The following is a 21,205-nucleotide window of genomic DNA, read 5'->3' as shown; positions in this document are numbered from 1 at the left end:
TACTTATAGGCTATAAGCCTTTTTGAAAACATCTCCATGACATATGTATAAATATTCCACCCAAATATGTTGGGAATTATCCCCAAACAGCTATGGGATTTCTCTCAACAGACTTCAATTTTTTTTCTATATATTTAGGGAGAACTAGATGATGTAATTCATTCCCATCATCCCAATTCTGAAATGTGGACTCTGTGTGTGTATGTGTGTGCATGTGTGTGTGTATGTGTGTATTTCAGGACAAAGGCCCAACCCTGGAACCCCAGCAGCACTTTAATGCACTTGATATGGGTACCTCGGGCCTTAACACCAGTCACTCACCATCTGCATCCTCAAGAAGTTCCCACAAATCCTCGCACACCACCCTCTCAGAGCCTGCCTGTAAGTTCGACTCCACAGATGGGGGATGAGGTGATCACCCCATGGGATGGGGGACAGAGTGGGAGTAGAGTTCTTTGAAGGGGCCCAGGCCAGAGGAGAGTCCAGGCAGTCCAGGCCAAGCAGCAGTGTTGCCAGTACTTCACATTCCTACTTCCTGGCCCGTCAGCTTCCTGCCCCCATCCCTCCACACTGTGGCCTGTCCACGCTGCAGAGAGCAGATGTAAAGCGGGTGATACATAGACAGATATCTGAGCCAGGTTTTAGTAACTGGGAAGATATGCGATCACACCAGTGGTTGAACCAAGTGGTGGAAAGGAATTTGGGACTGGTTTGCTCTGTTCTCTACCTCCTCCCAGGCCAGATTGGAGGCTGACAGAACTTTTGTTCCTCCTGAGACCACTTCCATTCATGCTGGGCCTCCTTTATCAGAGATTCCACTCAAGCCCTAGTTATATACACACAGTAGTCACTGATCTTTTGATAAGGAAGTTGTTAAGTATGGTTGAGTAAAGAAGGTAATTTGTTGCTTTCTTACAGCTACTCCAAGCAAGCTGATGGCTGAGGGCAGCACCACTGCCTTGCCAAGATCAGCTGCCCTGCCCCAAGAGCTCCCTGTGCCGGGGCTCAGCCAGACAACTACAATGCAGGTGTGTGTGTCACCCCAAACTTCCCAGCTGGGGTATGCTACAGTGTGGTGGCCTGCAAGGCCCCAGGACAGATGCTGTATCTCCCCAGAGACCCAATTCTACTTGGAGCTTCATAGTGTGGAGTGGCAGGTAGGGGTGGGAGCTATAGGGTGGTAGGCAGGTAATTTAATTTGTATCTAGTTTTAAACATTTTATTATCAAAGTTGACATGGATGTATGTCCATCAAATACAAAATCTGAATGAGTTTTAAAGAGAAAACTCAAAACCTCAAGCTTGGAGTCAAACGTCCAATACTTCTGGGGGGCACATGCCTAGGATCCTTCTATGTTAAATCCCATTTGACTGCAGTGAAATGTTTAGGAAGCTTGGTGTTGACAAAAATTTACTTCTGCCTATATCAGGCACTGTCCCTGATGAGTGCCAGACCTTTGCAGAACATCAGACAGTGAGTGACCTCTAGAAAGCACACAAGCTGTCTGCAAAATCACTGATGTACAGTTCTCCAGTTACCTAGTGCCATGTAACAAACAACCAACTGAGAGACATAAAGCAACAGTCATTTTTCACATACATGGATTCTGGGTCAAGAGTTCAGAAAGCAGTCTAGTAGAGACAGCTTCTCTCTGCTTCATAGTGTCAGAGGCCTCAGTAGCCCTCAGTAGCCAGGGCTGGAAATCCACATCCCAGGTGTGTCTACCCTCAGCTGTCTGGCACCTTGGCTGTCCTGGCTGAAGGTGAGCACAGCTAGGACCATCCACCATTGGCTTGCCCGAGCCTTTCCATGTCCCCAGCTCCTCCTATTGTGTCAACTAGATTCCCAGAGGAAACATCTCGAGAGGGAGTTTTTTCCTGGAAAGCCAGGCAGAGGCTGCATGGCCTTCTGTGACCTACTCTTAAAAACCACATCCTGCCATCTCCACCATCGGTCTTGGTCAAAGCAGTACAAAGCTCAGGACACAGACCCTCATCTCTACATGGGAGAAGTGTCCAAGAGTTGTAGAGGTCATGTCCAGATGGCTGCCAAATCCCTCAAACAACTTCTGACCCTTTGAAGATGGGACTAAATGTGCCTCCTCCCTGCTTGCCATCACCATGGAAATTGTACACAGTCTGCTTGAAAGGCATAAGTGACATGTTCCTTTTCCAAATAGGACATGACAAGGACCACTCTCTCCCCAGTCACCTTGAGACGTGCTTGTAAGCCGTGACTGCCCTTCCTTCCAGACCCAGCTGTCCAGTCTAACTCTTTCTGCCACCAATGGTGGCTCCTCTGTGTTCTCCCAGTAGTGCTGGGGAACAGATCAGGAGAACCAAAACCAGTCGTTGGGTCAGCCTTGTGCCTGGAATTTCACATTCAAAACAAGGTCTCTTGCTGTCATTTCCTCCAATGTCATTCTGGGTGACACTTTCCATTTTGGCTGCTTTTCATAGTCCCTGGAGACTGGGGGCAGTTTGGGAATAACTACAGAAGAATCCTTTTACTTTTCTTTTAAAAACTCAAAGTAGCCTATGAAGCAGAGAGGATTATTTCTTTTTTCTACATAGCACCCCTATCCTACCATCTCTCTGCCCACTCGATGAGAAAACAAGGTTTCTAACTCAGCTGGCTTCCCAGGAGTCCTGCAGACTACAACCAGAGTCCAATGAAATTGCACCAAGTTCCCTGCCTGGTTGAGTTCTTGGATATAGATGTGCGTGGTTTGTCTGTCCATCTGTGTGTCTGTCCAACCAGAAAGGGAAGGCCCATACTCCATGCCAGTTATTAGCACAGCCGCCTTCATACTGCTTAGTGACATTGCAAGAATTTCTCAGTTGCGGAGAAGAGCTACCAAATCCACAAAGAACAGAGTCTAGAACAGGAGGCACCAAGGGGAGGTCATGAGGGCTACCTGGTCCCTGCAGATAACAGTGACGTTGCAGAGCCCACGGGGGCAGGGAACCCCAGGGACTGCAGGGCTGGCTCAGCAGCACTCTGCACTCCTTACCAGCCGCACGTTGCCTCTGACTCCATTCCCCTCGAGAGCAGCAACACGGCTTGCTGCCTGACCTTTTCCCAGGGACCATATCCATGTATGAGCTCTGTCTGGATCAAAAAAGGCCCCTTTTGTCAGTCGACCAAGAGACAACACCCCTGTACCTCAGTCATGATGCAGAAGCAGTGTTTGTTAACAAAGCCCTCTCTTCCACAGGCCCCTCTGCCTGCCCCACCGTCCTGTGACCTCACTCAGCAGCTTCTGCCTCAGACCATCTTGCAGAGCCCACCTACCCCCATGGCACAGGTGAATCTGGGGCTCAGGGAAAGGGACAGTTCTGTGCCCTGCACGGAATGCATGGCAGTTTCTTGAGTGTGGGGGGCACTGGTGCTAACACGTACCATGCACGTAGATACCAAACCATGTTAGAAACGGGACACATTCTCCCAACATTCCCGCAAGTGCAGGTGGCCCAGTGGAGCCATGAATGTCCTCCCACACCTGTCCCCTCCTCCATTCTTCAGGGTCTGCTTCTCAGTCCTCTTAACTGCCTTTGTTCATCTCTTTGCCACTTTTCCATGTTGCTCTCATATTTTTAGACTCCAAATTGGCCATGATATTTTAGAAAAGGTCTAAATTAGGTCAAATATCATAGGAAGACTCCGCTAGGATCTAAAATCTGTGAGTCTAGTACTATAAATATCACATTTGTTTTTTAAAAAAATAAAAAAGGATCACAGCTTTGCTGAGTAATTCCTTCCTTGTTTCAACAACATTCAGCGAGTTACTATTTGGGTCAGCGAGTGAGTGAATGAGCGTGAGGGCTGCAAAGATGCTTGTAACATAGCCCTTGCTTTTAGTGCTGGAGTTCAAGGGAGAGACGGGAAGATAAACAGAAACACTACCTATGGCAGCGTGTGTGTTTTATAGAACACATGGCTTCCAAGAGGAAGTGACACCAGAGCTGGGCCTGGAAGGTTGGGTAGGAGGTTGCCAGATGGAGAGATAGAGAGTCAGCAGGGAAGAGGGGAGTTTGGGAAATGTATGACATGCTTGAGACCTGGTGTTCGAGGTAGAATGAAATAACAGCCATTCAGTCTGTGGTCACAACTGGCATGTACTTTCATGAGCCCAGAGTGCTGACCAGTTTCTCTATGGGGTACTTAGCTCTACCCCAGTCACTGGTCACAGGGCATCTCAGGTGATGGTTCACCAACATGTGCCACTGGCCACACATTTTGCCAAAGTGTTTAAGTCTTGGTGCACACCTGTCACACTGTGGAAAACTCTTTCCCAACATGTGCCTATTAGCAATGGTCTCTAATGGCTTCCTGGAAAGAAAGACACGTGCAAGCATATGCTTCTTGCAAGCATTAGGCTTGAGTGTGGAGGTCAAAGCTACCCATAGAGAGTCAACTAATAAAAATAGCCTATATGCATTCTCAAGAGGTAGGGAAGAAAACCACAATAACATTTTCCTCATTGAATCTTCAAGGCACATTGGTATGAAATTAGTTAACTCTTTCGGGCCTCCCCAGTGGCCCAGCAGTGAGCGCTGGGCTGCGAAGCTGCCTGCAGCCTCTGCAGTGCCGGTTCGATCCCCGGCCGCCAGCGAGAGTCCCATATAGCGCGCAGACCTCTCCTGCTGCCCGCTGCTCCCCTCAGCAGTGTATTTCGTCAGTCTGCCTGTTCTGCTCCCCGCTCTGGCTCTCGTGAATTCTCTCACCCTCCCGCGCTTCTGACTGTACTCAGTGCTTGTATAAATAAATAAATAAATAAATAAATAAATAAATAAATAAATAAATAAATAAATCTTTAGAAAAAAAGAAATTAGTAACTCTTTCAGTCCAATGGCACATGAAAAGAGAATTCCTTTAAACTTCTGGGTCTTAAACTTCTTGCATAGCAAGGAATTTGTATATTTTATAATACATAATGGGGCCATAAAGGTCCTTTGGGAATTCTAATTTTTCACTTATTGAACCTCATTTTCATTAATAGTACAGTTCTTAGTCTAGTAGGCATACTGTGTTTCTTAATCTCTATATCCGCTAAGACATTCTCTCATAATGCTGACCTTTTAAGTCAGACCGCTCTTCTCATATCTACCCCAGGTGAAGCACTGACTTCTCCAGTTTTCTCTTAACCCTCACTAATGTTCACACTACAGTGCCCTAGCAGGACAAGGGGAAAAATAAACTCCAAATTCTGGGAACTGATTATCTGCATAACTGATGGTTTCATTTCATACTGTGTTACTAGAATGTCCCTAGTTAGGCCACAGTCAAGAATATAACAAGAGACTAATTCCAGGGGTCCTGGCATGCCTAGAGGAAGTGAGATTCATTTAGAAGTAACTAGCCTTTAGTAAACCCCCCATCCAGGCCTCCCAACTTTCCTGCTCCCTTCCTGTTCCCCAGGGAGCTTGCTGGTACCCAGAGCCCTGCTGTCATGGGCACTAGGAGGCAAAGCACTGACTTTTTGCTGACTGGGAAAACCCACCACAGAGGGTTTTGTTTCTTTGCTTCTTTTTTTTTTTTTCTTTTTTAGTTAAATACCTGATAGAGCTTGTTTTCTTTCTCAACCGAATGAATTCTCTTTGAGAATCCCAGCTGAGTGCTTTGATTAGTTATAGTCTAATTGAGATTTCTGCGGTTCAGACATATATTTTTAAACTTGATTTAGCACAGATCCTTACTTTTAAAAGAAGTCTGATGTCAAAAGCACTCTGGTTGAGGTAGGACTGGGGCTGGAGGTGTTACTGGAAACGGCTTGGCTTCACCCAGCTCCTGACTCAAATTTTGCTGCTACCTGGTTAATATTTTGCTGCTACCACCATCTGCTGTGTGACCTCTGAGGAGTCACAACCTATCTGGGGGACAAGGGCATATGTGAGAAGTCCGAGCATCCTACCACTGTCCATCTGGGCAAGACTGGCAAGTGTACGTCTCAGAAAAGGGCAGCACCTGCCATTGTTATTCTTACTGGTTCTTTATATTTGCTGCAAAAGCTGCAGTTATTTCATCCTCAGGTATAGCCTATCTGTGTACTAAACTCTCCAGTCTCCTTGCCTTTCCACATGTTAGGGTCAAAGGGCAGAGGAGTCAGAGGAAAAGAGATAGTCCCTGGAGGTGTTCGCAGAAGACAGTGGATAAGAAACAGACTAGGGAGATTGTTAAGATAGATACTGAAAGCATGGAGTTTAAATCATTATTTAAAAAGAGAGAAGGGGGGCCTCCCCTGGTGGCGCAGCGGTTGAACGCTGGGCTGCGAAGCTGCCTGCAGCCTCTGCAGCGCTGGTTCGTTCCCCGGATGCCGGCGAGAGTCCCACAAAAATAAATAAATAAATAAACAAATAAAAAGAGAGAAGGGCCTTCCCTGGTGGTGCAGGTGGTTGAGCGCCATGCTGTGAAGCTGTCTACAGCCTCTGCAGCACCAGTTCAATCCCAGCCAGCCAGCGAGGGTCCCATATGGCGCAGCAGACCTCTCCTGCCACCCGCTGCTCCCCTCAGCAGTACATTTCATCAGTCTGCCTGTTCTGTTCCCCGCTGTGTCTCTGGTGGATCCTCTCACCCTCCCGTGCATCTGGCCTGTACCCTGGTTCTTGTATAAATAAATAAATAAATCTTTAAAAAAAATAAGCAAATAAATAAAAAGAGAGAGAAGAAGAAAAAGAGAAAGAAAAAAGAGAACAGAATTTGTCCAGGTGCATCAAACTCATTTTCCTAAAGAAATGCGAGCACCCCAACAAATCCAGAGTGGAGGGATCAGCACCCCCACCATGTGTTTCCACTAGCCATGTATTTCCTATAAGGAGAAACCTTGTGTTGAGACAATCAGGTGGTGACCTGGGGCTGAGATCACCTGCAAGATATTCCCAAAGTCAGCCCTCCCTCCTAGGGAGGAATAAAGAGGTACAAGGAAGGGGAGACAGCACTGCTATGCAAAGCACATATTCATGTCTCCCCAACAAGGTCACCCTCTGCCAGTGTTACCCTTGGGTAAATGTTAGGTAATTGTGCTGTCCTCCTTCATTCCTTTTTGCATAGATTCTAAGAAGTGCATAGCAGCAAAGAGTGACTGAAAAAATGAGGGAGGCTGAGAAGGCCTCCATGGCTGCAGGTTCCAGTGAAATGCAACCCCAAATTCAAGCTCATTCAGGAGTTCTTACAGAAGAGCCCCACTCACCAGGATCAGATTTAGGATGATAGGACCCAAAATTGCCTACGAAGCTGTCACATGCAGTTGTCATGCCCTCAATAAGAAAAAAGGGAAAAAGGGGGGCGTACTCGCTGATACCCTCCTTCTGACACTGATCTCCAAAACTATTTGTCTGGCTGACCAAATTTGGAATATCAGCCTAGAAGCATTGCTTACAGTTTCCTGTTCTGATTCTGTACCCCTCAAGGCCACAGCGCAATCAGGTAGACCTGAACATTCCAATGGGTCTCAGGGAAACTCACACGAAGAGTCACGGATGGCCAGCCCTCCTCCAGGTCCCTCTCAATGCCCTGCTTCCCAGCAGTGAGGCACTCATTAGGGGTGTAAAAAGGGTGGCTATGGGATGGAAAATGAAAGTGGACAGGGTCGCGAAGAACAGCAGCAACATCTGTCTGTGAGGTTGAAATAACTTTTTCATCTTGTTATGTTTTTTGACTCCACCTTGAAGTTTTCAGCACAGTTCACCATGTTCCAGACCATCAAAGACCAGCTGGAGCAGCGGACACGGGTCCTGCAGGCCAACATCCGGTGGCAGCAGGAGGAGCTCCATAAGATCCAGGAGCAGCTCTGCCTGGTGCAGGACTCCAACGTCCAGGTGATGATGCCCCTTCCTGAGCAGGGTCCCTCCCTCTCTGCCCCCCCCACCTCTCCACCCCCAGCCCTGTCTCTGTCCACCCTCTCAGGGCAGACAGGGCTTCTCCAGGTCCCTCTACTTACCAAACATAGAGAACAGTGCACTAGCGTGAACCCCACCTCCTCTATCCCAACTCCAGGCCAAACGTGAAGTTCTCATAGCATCCTCTTCACTCACTCCTTGGCCTGCAGAGCACACATGTTGGCTTGCATTGCCTGCATTTTCATTCATGGGTGTGGTGATGGATGCCCGGCACTGGGGCTGGCTTCATCCTGGGGCGGGGAGGGGGCGGGGTGAATGCTCAGCACCCTGTGTAACTTTGCCGTCATGGCTCCCACCTCAGCCTCCTCTGTTTCCTGTCATCCAAAGCATGACTTGAAGGAGACATGGGAAATGATGATCTTTGCACCCGCACCCCAAGAGGACATCAGAGGGCTATCTGGAGGTCAGCATCCTGATACCTCCAGGCCACACCATTTGTAGCATGCCAGCTACATGCTCCGACAGGAACAGCTTTTAACTATGACCCTCCAGATGTCACTGCTTTGAGTCCATTTGAGAGATTCTTCTTGGAGGAAAAACTTGGATATATTGGACCCCTTTCACAAGAAGTTATGTTTACCATGTTTCACTTATATCAGTTCAGGACTATTTTTCTGCCAGCATGCATTCTTTTGACACAACCTTTAATTGCAAACATAATTCTAGCTAACCTTAAGTTGGCCGTGAGAGTTCTAAGCATTTGCAACCTTCTTAGGAGAGAGATGGAAGGAAGTGGAAGCGATCCCTGAGGAAATAGGAGAACTATCTGTGCCCTCCCCCACCTCACCATCCACACAGACCCTCTGTGGGACACACAGCTCTTGAAACCCACTGACACTCCATGCGTGGGCTCAGTGTACTGGGCGCAGAGCTCCAGGCTGGTGAGTGCTGAGCTGAAATTAATGCACAATGGTGCTGAGTTGGCAGGCAGCAAGACCCCTGGTGCAGGCATCCTGCCTCCCTGGGCTCCTCAGGGCTTGTCCTCAGCTCCTCAGGGCTTGTCCTGGAGGACTTTCCAGGCCCTCCCTGCCCTACCACAGCCCCCTGAAGCCCAGGGCTGGTTCCCCACTTAAAGAGAACAGATCCCAGCAAGGACACGCTCCTCCCTCCGTTCCCCCCAAGACACGCCCTCGGAGGTCCCACAGGCTTTGCTAAGGAAGCCTGGCCACACTCAAAACCCCGCTGCTCTCCCTGAACCTCTCCAAGATACCCCTGAAACTGATGCAGTATTTACATGCAAAGAAATGAAACCATCAGGTATCAAATACGTTCTAAAAGATTCTTCCCAGCTTAAAGTTTCTGGCTGGTGCAGGGCCCAACTGCTAGAACTTGCCTGAGTCCCAGTTCCTTGAATGGAATTTTTACACTAACAGGAAGGGGGAAATTGAGCCAGTAAGTGCTAAAAGCAAGGTAGGCGTATGAACATCCTCCTCAGAGCCCTGACTTTTCTATTTCCTGCCTGCCTTTTCAACGTTGAAGCCGAATTTTAAAATAACAGGCAACAAACACAAGGTTATATCTTTTATTCCTTGTTATGAAGAACTGTTATTTTTCTTCCTCAAGACCAGTGCATTTTGTTAACCTCAACAGTACATCAGCCACAAGAGCCCTTGAGCTCTATAAGAGATGATGTGAAATCAAGCCCACAGATTGTCTCCAGTGTGTTCCTTCCCTGATTTCATTCCTGTGACTTCATCTTTGTCATGGAATTTTCCAAAGAACATGGAAATCCACAGAGTGTCATACCAGAGGCCATTTCCTCAAGCCGTCTGCCTTCTTATATTTTTGCAAGTTTAAAGATTTATAGAATGCATTCTAAAATATTAAACCCAAATGTGTTGTTTAAAAAAAAAAAACCACCAAAAACTATGATTCAAGCATGAAGAATTAGCAAGTAAAAATGATCCCATACTTCCTCCCCCCACAAAATGGAGTCCTTTTGAGAGAGTAAATAAAATAGATGAAATAAGAATGGCAAAACATGGATCATTATTGAAGCCTACTGATGACACATAGAGTTTCATTAGACAATATCTCTATTTTGTGTACATCTGAAATGTTCTGTAGTATTTGTAAAAGTACGCAGATAAGATAAGCCTATGTGAGCAAAGGCTTTGTTTGTTCTAGAAAATTAGAAGTTTCTTTTCTCTGATAACTTTTTCCACTTGAATTAGGAAACTGATTTTTTTTTCTCGTGCTTCCTATAAAATTGACCTCAGAGCTTTTTTTAAAAAAATTATCTATCTTCTTAATCCATGAAATTCTACTTTATAGACAGTAAAACAGTTATGGGCATGCACAGCCACAAACCAGGATTGCCTCACACAAAATTCTTTTTCTGAACGTAGTGGACTTGCCTGCCTTATTTTATTGGCATGGCGCTTTTGTTGAGGTTATGTGTGCCTGTGATGCTTGCTGAGTGTTATTTAAAAAAAAAAAAAAAATTTGGCTATGAGGAGAGGGCCTCCGGGATGTTGGCTGGTGTTTGCACCTATATGGGGCATGGAGGAGAGTATGCGGAGAGCGGGTATACTGAAAGGCTGTTACCCGCTGCGGTCCAGGAAAGGCAGCCTCTCCCTCTCTTTTTGAGGGCATGTGCGCCCTCTGCTGGCTACTTAAATGCCTGGCAGGACACCTGTAGCAATGGCAAATGTGTTTTTTAAGATCAGTTCTTCCATCCTTTTGTCTGTCTTCCCTTCCCACTCATTGATCCATCCGCCATCCATCCCATTCACCCATCCATGCTTCCATCCTCCACCAGGCAAATATGTACCAGGCACTGGGTTAGGCACTGTGGACATCAATAAGACAGGGTTTCTACCCTCAGAGAGCAGACAGCAGGGGGGCAGAGTAGCAGACCAAGGAGTCTCTGATATGATGCAGCAGAAAATGTTTGCTCTTCTTTGCACAAAACCTCATATATTTGTTTAGTCACTCATTTATTCTGGTCATTCACTTCCCAGAGAGCTTTTATGTGAGCAAAGGAGCAAAAGTGTCCTTTATTGATTTTTAAATGTTATGTTATTTCCTAATGTTTATTGAGCACTTAGTATGTCTCAGCATAAATCTCATTAAATCCTTCATGAGCTGTGTGCTTTTATCGCCACTGTTTTATTAATGAGGAAAGTAAGACTTTCTAAAGTTATGAAAATTGCCTAAGGCCATACCACTAGTACATGGTAGCATTGCGAGTTGGACTAAGGTTTCTGATTCAACATAAACTATACTGCCTTCATAAATAAAGTTCACATTTATTCGAGGTAAGTTGTATCCTACCAAAAAAAAAAAAAAGATGTTCTTTGGTATTGGGTTTTGCTGAATTGATGAAGTAGGTTAGCATATGTGTTTTAAGCAAGCCAGATTATTAGAGGTAGCTGGGATTGCACAAAGTGCTCATCTTCATACTGAATCTATACTGAATGGGTATTGAATCTGACATCATGAGTATCCAGAAAATTCTTCCTAATTTAAGTGGCAGAGCTCTCATTTCAAAACTGCAGGCTTCCCTGCTGGAGGTTGGCGCATGAAGGGAAGTTGGGAGATCTGTGGTGAGGTGGAAAAGACACTAGATGTGAACCCAGTCCCAGCTCCATGACCACTGACCTCAAGCCCTGTGAGGTGTCTCACCCTATCCAGGAACCAGATGACTGAACTAACCAATCTCTAAGTGCTGCCATGGGTAGTGTCTGCCTTGAGTAGCTTTGTGTCTGCCTTTCCAGAACTACCCTGTCACTCAGCGATGTTAGCATTTTGGATCTGTACTGGCTATGAGGTTGTTCTTGCACTGAGAATAGAAATTGGGATTAAAATTAAGATACTGGGAGGAGGAGAACCTGCCTCCTGAAAACCCACAGCTAAAAGCCTTAAATGGAATGGAACACTGTCAAGAATCTGATATAAATAGTATTTGTAATGCCCAAGAGGAGCTTTTGTATAGGTCTTAAGTCTATTATTAAAACTATTGAAGTTGTTTCTTCTTAATCTTTTAGAGTTAACTTACAGATCATAATTCATTTACAAATCTATTAATTTGGTCTAAAAATAACAATGCACTTACTTTTTTTGTTTCTGTTCAATTAGTCCGTAAATTTCACAAATTGTTTTAATTGATATTATCTACCAAAGCCACTAATTTAAAATTGTAATATATCTAAGTCTTTCAAAAATGTCATATATCTAACAAGGCAGATTTATAAACCCAAGAAGTAAAATTTTCCTAAGCACTTAGGCAATTCTTTTAAATCTAATACACAAACTTATAAGTGAGGTAAGTCAAAATTCTCATAAATACTTCAACATTCTTTACAAACTATATTGAATTCTCTTAAACCTTTCAAATTAAAATCACCAAGCTAATATATCATAGTGTCTTAAATGAGACATCTTAGATAACAAAATGTGCCGAGATTATCATGACTAGGAAGCTTATTCTAAGCATCATTTTAAAGTAATGGACTTGATGTTACATCATCGTCTCCACTTATTTGCCTTCCTTGGAATGCAGTCTCCTAATGAATGGGAGATCTGCTAGCTCAGCTAGAAGCCCTAGGTTTAAGATGCTCAACTTCATCTAGGTACAAACCCCTGGTCATTGGTCAGAGATTCAAATCTGGGAGCAGGGCTTGGTCCTTGGCAGGACACACACAGCCCAGGTCATAGGTTAGCCAGCCACCTGCCACCACTCCCACATCGTTCATTTCCTTCACACAATACTTCTCTCTTCTAATAAGAAACTGATACACCAGCCTAGACTCCATGCAGATGCATCCAGTTTTTATAGACCTTATGGGTCTAAGAGTCTTTCACACTGTTAGACCTCAGTTGCCAGACTATAGCCATCTTGAAGGTGGGGCAGTTTCTCTCAGGCCCACTGTTCTGACTGCAGGCCTTGCATTGTGCTTGCAGCCTCACAGGCATCCATGTCTCCATGCTGAGAAAGTGAACAATTCCAGGGCAGGGCAGAGAGATCAAGAGAGCTGACCTCTTCCTGTGGACAGGGACAGAGAAGATCTGGGAGGCACAGGTGATCCCAGCTTGAAAGGCATTCCTGTTCTGCTTCCAGATGTTTTTGCAGCAGCCAGCAGTGTCCCTGAGCTTCAGCAGTGCCCAGCGGCCTGAGGCCCAGCAACAGCTTCCCCAGAGGTCAGCCCCAGGAGCCCAGCCACCACTCTCGGCCAGCCCGCAACTTCCAGGACAGATCACCTCTGCCCAGGTCACAAACCAGCACCTGCTCAGAGACTCAAGCGTGATATCAACCCAGGTAGGTGTGCTCATGTCCAGACTCCATCCTTGACACCAGACCAGGACATACTTGGTTCTTCAGTTTTCATGAACTGGAAACATACTGAGCTGTTCTGGTTTGACCCAGGGCTACATTATGGTGGTGGGATTTCTTGTGCTTTATTTCAAGTCACCTTGAATCCCCAGCTATTGATTTCCTTTTGTGTCTTTGTAATATATTAAAATACCTTCAAGGTATTTTTTTTTGCATGTTTGTATTTTTTTATTTATATATGTTTTACATCATTGTTCATTTTTTCAAATATTTTATTTTATATAATTCTTACATCATTTTTCATTTTTGCACAATGTATGCATTTTCATTTTGGTTACCTTCAAGGTATTTTAACCTTGATCCTGAACTGGGTTTGAAGTAGATCTGGACACCCCAGTCACTCACACAGAGAGCCATATGCCTCCACATGTGTGTTCTCAAGGCCCCCAGGCTCCAGATTTGAGGCCCTGTGAGTAGGAGAACACAGGCCATCCAGTCTGTTCACTGTTCCTTTCCCCAGGGCCGCAGTGCTCCTCCTGGTCACCCCTATCCCCTGTCATGCCCTTCCCCTGCAGCCACTACCCTTTAACTAGAAGCCACTGGTGACCTTGCAGTCTGACAGTCTTCAGTCAATAAAGAGCATGTAAACTGAGTGAAATTAGGAATCCCGAAATCCTGCTTCTAGAAGATCAGAGTAGAAGGCAGGGTGCAGACTATTTTCAAGCCGCTTAGGTTTGCACACATGACCAAGGAGTCAGTAAACATATACTAGCTCTGTTATTCCTCAGTCCCCAGGGGAACACAGAGGAATAAGAGTCCTTGACCTCCAGGAGTTTCTAGTCTATTGGGGGCTCTAGGAGCATAAACCAATAATATTTCCCTCCCAAAAAAAAAGTGAATAAATACATATATAAGAGAAGTTGGCCCATCATCTCCCAGATTAAAGGTTTTACTTTAAAATGCAACTTTTGGGTTCTAAAAGTCAACAGAAAATTAAAGAATGACAATAGCCAAGAAAATTTCAGAAAAGAAAAAAAAAAACAAGGAAAAATTTACACCATCTAATATTGAAAGACTTTGTAAAAGCTCCGAGAACTGAAACACTGGCAGCATCCTATGAATGGACAGTCAGTGAAACAGAGTGGAAAACCCTAAAGCAAATCCAAGCCCATTCCCTCATTCATTTATTATTTCATTCGACAAATACTTATTGAGCCCTTGCTGTGAGCCAAACACCAAGTTCTAAGCAATGAGGGACAACAGTGAACAAAAAAGGCAAAAACAAGAGCATCTTGTTCTTGTAGGAGAGAGAGACAAGCAAGTGAAAATCACAGTACAGTCATGCATGCTTCCTAGCACCGTGGTCAATGACGGGCCACTGAGACTAGATGAGCTAGCCATTGGGAACACCAATAGGCATACTCATCTAGGTTTGTGAAGTGACACTTTATGATGTTCACACCACGATGAAATCATCTTGCAGATCGTATACCCATTGTTAAGTGACACATGACTGTACAGCTGGCAATGCTGGGACTCTGGTGAAGGCAGGGGATAAGCTGGAGTTTGAATTAGGTGGCTGAAAAAGGTTTCACCAAGTAAATATTTGAACAATGACCTCAGGGGATGAGAGAGAGTCATGTCAATTTCAGGAGGAAGAGCATTCCACAGAAAGAGATCAGCAGATGCAAAGGCCCTGAGGCAGGAGTAGGTCTGTTGAGTAGGAAAAACAGCAGAGGGTCCCCAAGTCTAGAGTAGAATTTGTGAAGCAGAAAGTAGTTCCATTTCACATTCATTTGGGTTTGCCTGCTGAGAGTCTGATGCTGTCCTAGGCCCCAAGGATTCAAAGAATCCTTGAGGTTCTCACAATCCAGAGGGGAAGACATTAACTAGATCAAAATAATTCAATAGTCAGTGGGTCCTAAGTGAGATGAAAGGCCAAAGAGGGTAAAAAAGAGGTTCTGGAGAGGGTTCCAGAGGAGATGACCCCTAAGTGGAGACTAAGTTTCACCTTTCTCCCTAAAATGATGCTCCAGGGTCTGAAGCCAATGAGAAGCTCACAGCTGATGCAGGGAAGCAGCCAGCTGACGCCCCAGTTCAGTAGCACCTCAGCAGTGCTCCCAACAATGAGCCTGACCACACCTGCGTCCACCTCCCAGGATGCCAGCCAGTGCCAGCCTGGCCCCGACTTCAGCCATGACCGGCAGCTCAGGTACAGAGACTGTCCTTGTTTAAGACAGAGATAGAGTTTTACTCTATTCCTGTCTGCCCTTCTTTCCGGTGTAGATGAAGGCAGAGTTCAGACAGATTCTAAAGCCTTTGATCTCTGCTAATGAAGAGCAAGAGAGGGCCAGGGTTGTGATGGCCAGTGGAAATGACCTGCTGTGTTCATGGGCCTCTGGAAACAGAGCAGGCATAGTGAATATTAGTGGCAGTAGATAGGGCCCAGCTGCCATGATGAATGCCATCGGCCAGCAGTCCACAGATTGGGTGCTGATCAAAGCTTCCCATTTATCTCTCCCTCTGCTTAAAGGCTGTTGCTGAGCCAGCCCATCCAGCCCATGATGCCAGGGTCCTGTGATGCGAGACAGCACTCAGAAGTTGGCAGGACTGCACGGCAAGCCAAGTAGGTGGCTCCAGGTGGGGGCTGGGGGGTTGGAGAGGGGATGCCAAGGGCTGCACTGAGTGATCCCAGGCTGGCAGGGTTCTTATCTGCCTTGATCTGTGGAGTCAGAGTATGCCCACACCCACTGAAAGGACTCCTCCCCCTAGTTTTTCTTCCAGCATTTTTCATTTCATTTAAGCTGATCAAACTTGGTGTGAGCGGTCCACCTTTAGAACAGCACCTGAATGTAACAACCACATCCCTAGTATGTCATCATCCTCAGACTTCTTTTACTTCTTTTACTAAGATGCCAGTAGCCTTAGCACCCTTCCCGAGGGTCCTTCTGTGACTCCAGAAAATTCTGCCGACACAGTTGAGCTGCTTGCCCCGTGTTTCTGGCACTGTAGCATGGGACTGCATAACTCTGCAGATGCAGGGCCCTCTCCCCTCCCAGACACACAGCCATCTCCCCTCTTAGCCCATCTCTTCTCCCTCTCCACCCTCGAGACCAGAGCAGCTTTGTTGCTCAGCTGTTTCACTATTTGAGATAAAGGTGACTGGAGACAGAGAGTGATACTTGGGAAGCTACTGGCAAATAGTTTCGGGTCTTTTGAAATGAAGCAGAAATAGATCTGTCTCAGAGACGTCTTTTTTATATAGACACTGGTTGAATTTGTATCAGAAGTTTGCTGGGAACTTGCTGGCTAATTAGGCCTGGCACACCCTCAAGTAATTGCCGTCCAGCCATCTCCTGGGACCATGCCCTCGAAGGCTTTCCTCCTGTGTCCTCCTGCAGCCAGAAATAATAGTAACAGTGGACAGTCGCTGAGCATCTGAAAGTCAGGGGCCTTTTTTACTGACATCATTTGGTCTCCTCCCATGAAAACCCCCAATGGTGAGATGGGGAATGTGCATTGCAAGAAGCTGCCTTTAACTTCTCTGGTGATGTTCTCAGTTAGCCAGGAAGGGTCCTGGTTTGGGATTTTGCCTGTTCTTTCTAAGTGATCCTATAAATGGAAATATTTAAAATTCATTGAACTAGGACAAATGGAACATCTTTTTTCCTGGGAACCCTACCTACCATTTTTGGGCAACCTAATAATTGATGCCCTCCCCATCTCCCTACCATCTCTTCCAGACGAGACCTAATCCTCCATCTTTGAGTGTGTCAGAGTCCATCTCACATACACACAGAGGCCTCTGCAGGGAAAGTCTAGATCCCCCAAAGCCTCTTATAAATGACCCCAAATAAAGAAATAATATTTGTAAAAATATAATGCAAAATGGACTTCTCTATAGTATTTTAAAACATCTATTCCTAGTCTGTACTCCCCTAGCGTTTTCTCAAACGGCCTTCCTCCACCTCTTGCTAAATGGCCCATTATCATCAAAACCTCTTCATTAGTTTTTTAATTAGAGTAGACTATAGGCTTACAGTTTACCATTTTAACCATATTTAAGTTTAGTGGCGGTGTGCATTCCTATTGTTCTAAGCCCAATGGCACCATCCATCTTCCAGAACTTTTTCATTATCTAAAACTGAAACTCTGTCCCCATTAAGCAATAGCTCTCTATTCCCTACTCCCCAGCACCTTGCAACCACCAGTCTATTTTGACTAAGACTCTGATACAAGTGGAATCATTCAGTATATGACCTATTTTACCAGGTAAAATAATGGCCTCCATGTTCATCAGTATATAGCATATGTCAGTATTTCCTTCCTTTTTAAGTCTAGATAATATTCTGGTGTATGTGTATATACCACGTTGTATTTATCAGTTCACCCGTGGGTAGATACCTAGATTGCTTCCACTTTTTGGCTTTGTGAATAGTGCTGCTGTGAACACGGGTGTACAAATATCTGTTTGAGTGCCTACTTTCACTTCTTCTAGATACATACCCAGAGGGATACGAATGTTTAATTTTTTCATGGAGTCATATACTGTTTTTTCATCGTGGCTGTACCACTTTACATTCTCACCCACAGTGAGCAAGGGTTCCGATTTCTTCACATTCTCTTCAACACTTATTTTTTTTTATAATAACTGTCATAATGGGTGAAAGTTGCATCTCATTTGGATTTTGCTTTGCATTTCCCAAATGACTAGTGATGTTTAGCATCTTTTCATGTGCTTCTTAACCATTAGTATCTTTTCGTTAGAGAAAAGCCTATTCATGCCCTTTGCCCATTTTCCAGTTGGGTTTGTTTACTTTTGTCTTTGTGTTGTTGAATTATTTTTTATTCTGAATATCCATTCTTACTGTATATGTGATTGCAAATACTTTTTAGGGGTGGCCTTTTCACTCCATGGATAGTATCTTTTAATGCACATAAGTTTTTAATTTTGATGCAGTTCCACTTATTTTTCCTTTCATTGCTTATGCTGTTGGTGTCATATCAATACCTCTTTCTTGAAGGTCTATTTTCTCCTTCCCATGTGAAACCAAACAGGTATCCACAGAGTCAAGCCGTGTTTCAAAATCCAGACGTGCATACCACCAGCAGCAGCGCCTCAACCCCTGTCCTGTTGATGGGACAGGCGGTGCTTCACCCCAGCTTCCCCACCTCCCAGACATCGCCCCTGCAGCCTGCACAGGCCCAGCAGCAGCAGCAGCACTTCCTGCAGGTGGGCACTTCCTGCCAGTGGGCACTTTCTACAGGTGGGCACTTCCTGCCAGTGGGCACTTCCTGGAGGTAGACACCAGAGCCCATTGCACTCAGACACAGGGCTAGGGTGCTAGGACTTGGCTCCATAGCCTAGGCCTGATAAGACTTTTCTCCTTGCTTTCAAGGTTGTTCTATACCCCAGTACTGAAACAGACCCCAGGGAGATTCACATTTGATTGTTTTTAATACTCAAAGTTTATTAAATCTAGGTACAGTATGAGAAACTGAGAATCAGTTGTTATGCCTCCTATGGTCCATTTTTAACATGTATTTTTATTATGGTGTCCATATTTTTAGAACAAAAATAGAAAATTGACTACTGTGTGTGTCGCACATAAATATATATAAATATATATAAAATAGTCTTATGCAAAATAGTTAAATCATGTTTATTTAAAGATTTATCAATTTTTTTAATAAATACAATAATGGTGCCTGAAATTAGGGTTTCCAGGAAAATGTGGGGCAACTTTTATGTGGGGCCCCAAGCAAGTTCTAAATCACTGGAAGGCAGGAGGGGGAGAGCCAGTGAATATGGGTTCAGATGGGATAGAAGTGCCTACTGAGGATCTAACCCTCTTTCCCACATATACCCAGGTGGCCCTACCTCCCCAGCTCTAACCCTGTCCTGTGTTGTCCTCCCTGACCTCCAGCCCCCAGCACAGGGCAGGGCCCAGCCTTCACCTAGCTCTACTTGGGCACTATCACAGGGTACACAATGACTGAGACATTTTGAGGACAGTGGTACAGAGATGGAGTCATCCACCCATTGCCCTTAGCGGCCTCATAGTATAGTGCAAGGAGAGGGGTGTCGCAGAGAGCAACCAGGCCCTCAATTAATACTCAGTGAGCACTGTGGCTGGAAGGTCATCCTCGGGAAGGACCATTTTGGGGGGGCGCTCAGAGAAACACCCAAAGTGTAAATGAAGAATGAAGGGTAGAGGGATGGTGTTTGCAGCAGGAGAGCCATCCTGAGCAAAACTACAGAAGCAGGTATGTCTGGGCTTTTTCAAAAACAGGGTAGATCAGGTTACTGAAGGTAGATTTCATGGAAAGGAATATTGGGAGATAAAAGTGAAGGTTCCTAAGTTAGGGTTTGACCAGTTGAAGCTTCTGAACTTCAAATCAGTACATTTCCTAGTAGATGTTGATGAGTGGCAGTATTTGTATAGAACCAGGGACTACCAGAGAAAAGTATGCTGACTGTGTGTGTGTTTGGATTATCTGCATGTGGATTCGGGTTCCAATTCCCCAAAACAGTCTGGCTGCATGGAGAGTATGTCCACCTGTTCCCCATAGTCCAACACAGGCCCCTGCAATCCCTAGTGCTGGCTGCAGAATTCACATCCTTCAGCAGAGCCTCAGGTTCCTTGCTCCCCCCTTTACCCGCAAAGGGCTCTCCCTGCCCGTGCCCTCACCAGAAGGCTCCTGGGCGGAGAAGAGGGCATAATCTGACCATTTCAGCATCACTGACCAGTGAGTCCTCTTTCTTTTCTTTCCAGGTACAAGCACCAACCTCTTTGCACAGTGAGCAGCAGGACTCAATACTTCTCTCCACCTACTCACAACAGCCAGGGACCCTGGGCTACCCACCACCCCAGACACAGCCCCCACGCCCTCCCCGGAGGGTCAGCAGCCTGTCTGAGTCCTCAGGCCTCCAACAGTCACCCCGGTAGTGCCCTGGCACAATCAGTTGGGTCACAATCAGCTTTAACTAATGCATGAGTGGGGGTGGCCATCGGAATCAGGGAGAGGAGTTTAAACTAAATTCTTGGCTTTGTGCACACTGCAAACATTTCAGAACTCCTGGATGGTAACCGTTTCCCAAGCACAGCAGCAGGCATGTGGAGAACAATCAGGAAGACTGGCATGCTTCCCTTGCCTGGGCCCCTTCTTGGGTGCCCTCTACAGCCATACTTGGACAGGAATCCAGTGCCCATATAAGCGTCATTACTCAGTTTACCTTAGTAGATGGCACATCTTTGCTGCATCCTCCCAAGCGTGTGCTGGTCACGCTAGCTGGCTGTGGCTCTTCCAAGAGTGCCAGCTGGCCTTCACTCTCTGGATCCTCTCCTTTGCATTCTAGAAGCACTGGGTCAGAGATCTGTTGACAAGAGAATAGAGAGATTATCTTTTATTATTTTTAGATGGCTGTTTTTGTTTTAATTTGTACAGCTGCACAAGGAGACAAACTAGGCACTTTCAGTTAAAAAAAAAAAAAAAGCAGTGAGCCCTCATGACTTGATTTGGAGTTCACCAATCAGATAGCCAAGCTGGTCATTATTAACCAGACTACAGACCCACACCCTCTGGCCTAAATCCTAATGGAATGAGGCTTTGCACCCCATGCCATTCTGGTGATTATTTCATTTCCCCTGAATATAACACTGGACTGTTTCCTGTTGACTTCCTGGATTGTGATTACAAAGGCAGACTCAAAGCCAAGCACGGTCATGCAGCTGATGTTCTGGAATTCGGTTGAGAACTCTTAAGACCCTGAAGGGAGAGGTTTCACTAGCCAGACAGGCCTGTGGCACTCTGGTTCCCAAGGACCCCCACCATGTGCTGGCCCCTGGAGGGAGAATGCTGCATCTTTCTACATATCTTTCATGATAAATGATAAGTCCGAGGATTGGATTTTCCTTTTCAAAATGCACTTTGCTTTTTTTTGTATGTTTTGTTATGTTGAGATGTTTCTAAAGAAAGATTTTATGTAATTATAAGATAAAGTGTAGTGAATTGTACAGCTGTTGTAAT

At 45.5% G+C, this 21,205-nt stretch overlaps 1 protein-coding gene across 2 annotated transcripts in view; it reads left to right on the top strand.

The window, feature by feature from the left end:
- NPAS2 (neuronal PAS domain protein 2) overlaps nt 1-20,124 on the top strand; it is a gene marked incomplete at both ends in the record, with an annotated part of 86,118 nt that extends 65,994 nt beyond the window's left edge. The window contains 9 exons of one of the 2 annotated variants that reach the window (XM_084235406.1): nt 240-381; nt 919-1,028; nt 3,219-3,308; nt 7,672-7,818; nt 12,962-13,159; nt 15,211-15,386; nt 15,708-15,800; nt 18,233-18,407; nt 19,951-20,124. In XM_084235406.1, the coding sequence (XP_084091532.1) occupies nt 240-381; nt 919-1,028; nt 3,219-3,308; nt 7,672-7,818; nt 12,962-13,159; nt 15,211-15,386; nt 15,708-15,800; nt 18,233-18,407; nt 19,951-20,124 (1,305 nt within the window). The remainder of the gene's footprint in view (nt 1-239; nt 382-918; nt 1,029-3,218; nt 3,309-7,671; nt 7,819-12,961; nt 13,160-15,210; nt 15,387-15,707; nt 15,801-18,232; nt 18,408-19,950) is intronic. The other variant, XM_084235405.1, reaches the window with a different exon arrangement.
- Between the last annotated feature and the right edge of the window lie 1,081 nt (nt 20,125-21,205).

Source organism: Talpa europaea (genome assembly GCF_964194135.1).
Source record: "Talpa europaea genome assembly, chromosome: 6".
Classification (NCBI taxonomy): domain Eukaryota; kingdom Metazoa; phylum Chordata; class Mammalia; order Eulipotyphla; family Talpidae; genus Talpa; species Talpa europaea.
Note: the sequence above shows the minus strand (reverse complement) of the source record. Positions and strands in the feature narration are given on the sequence as shown.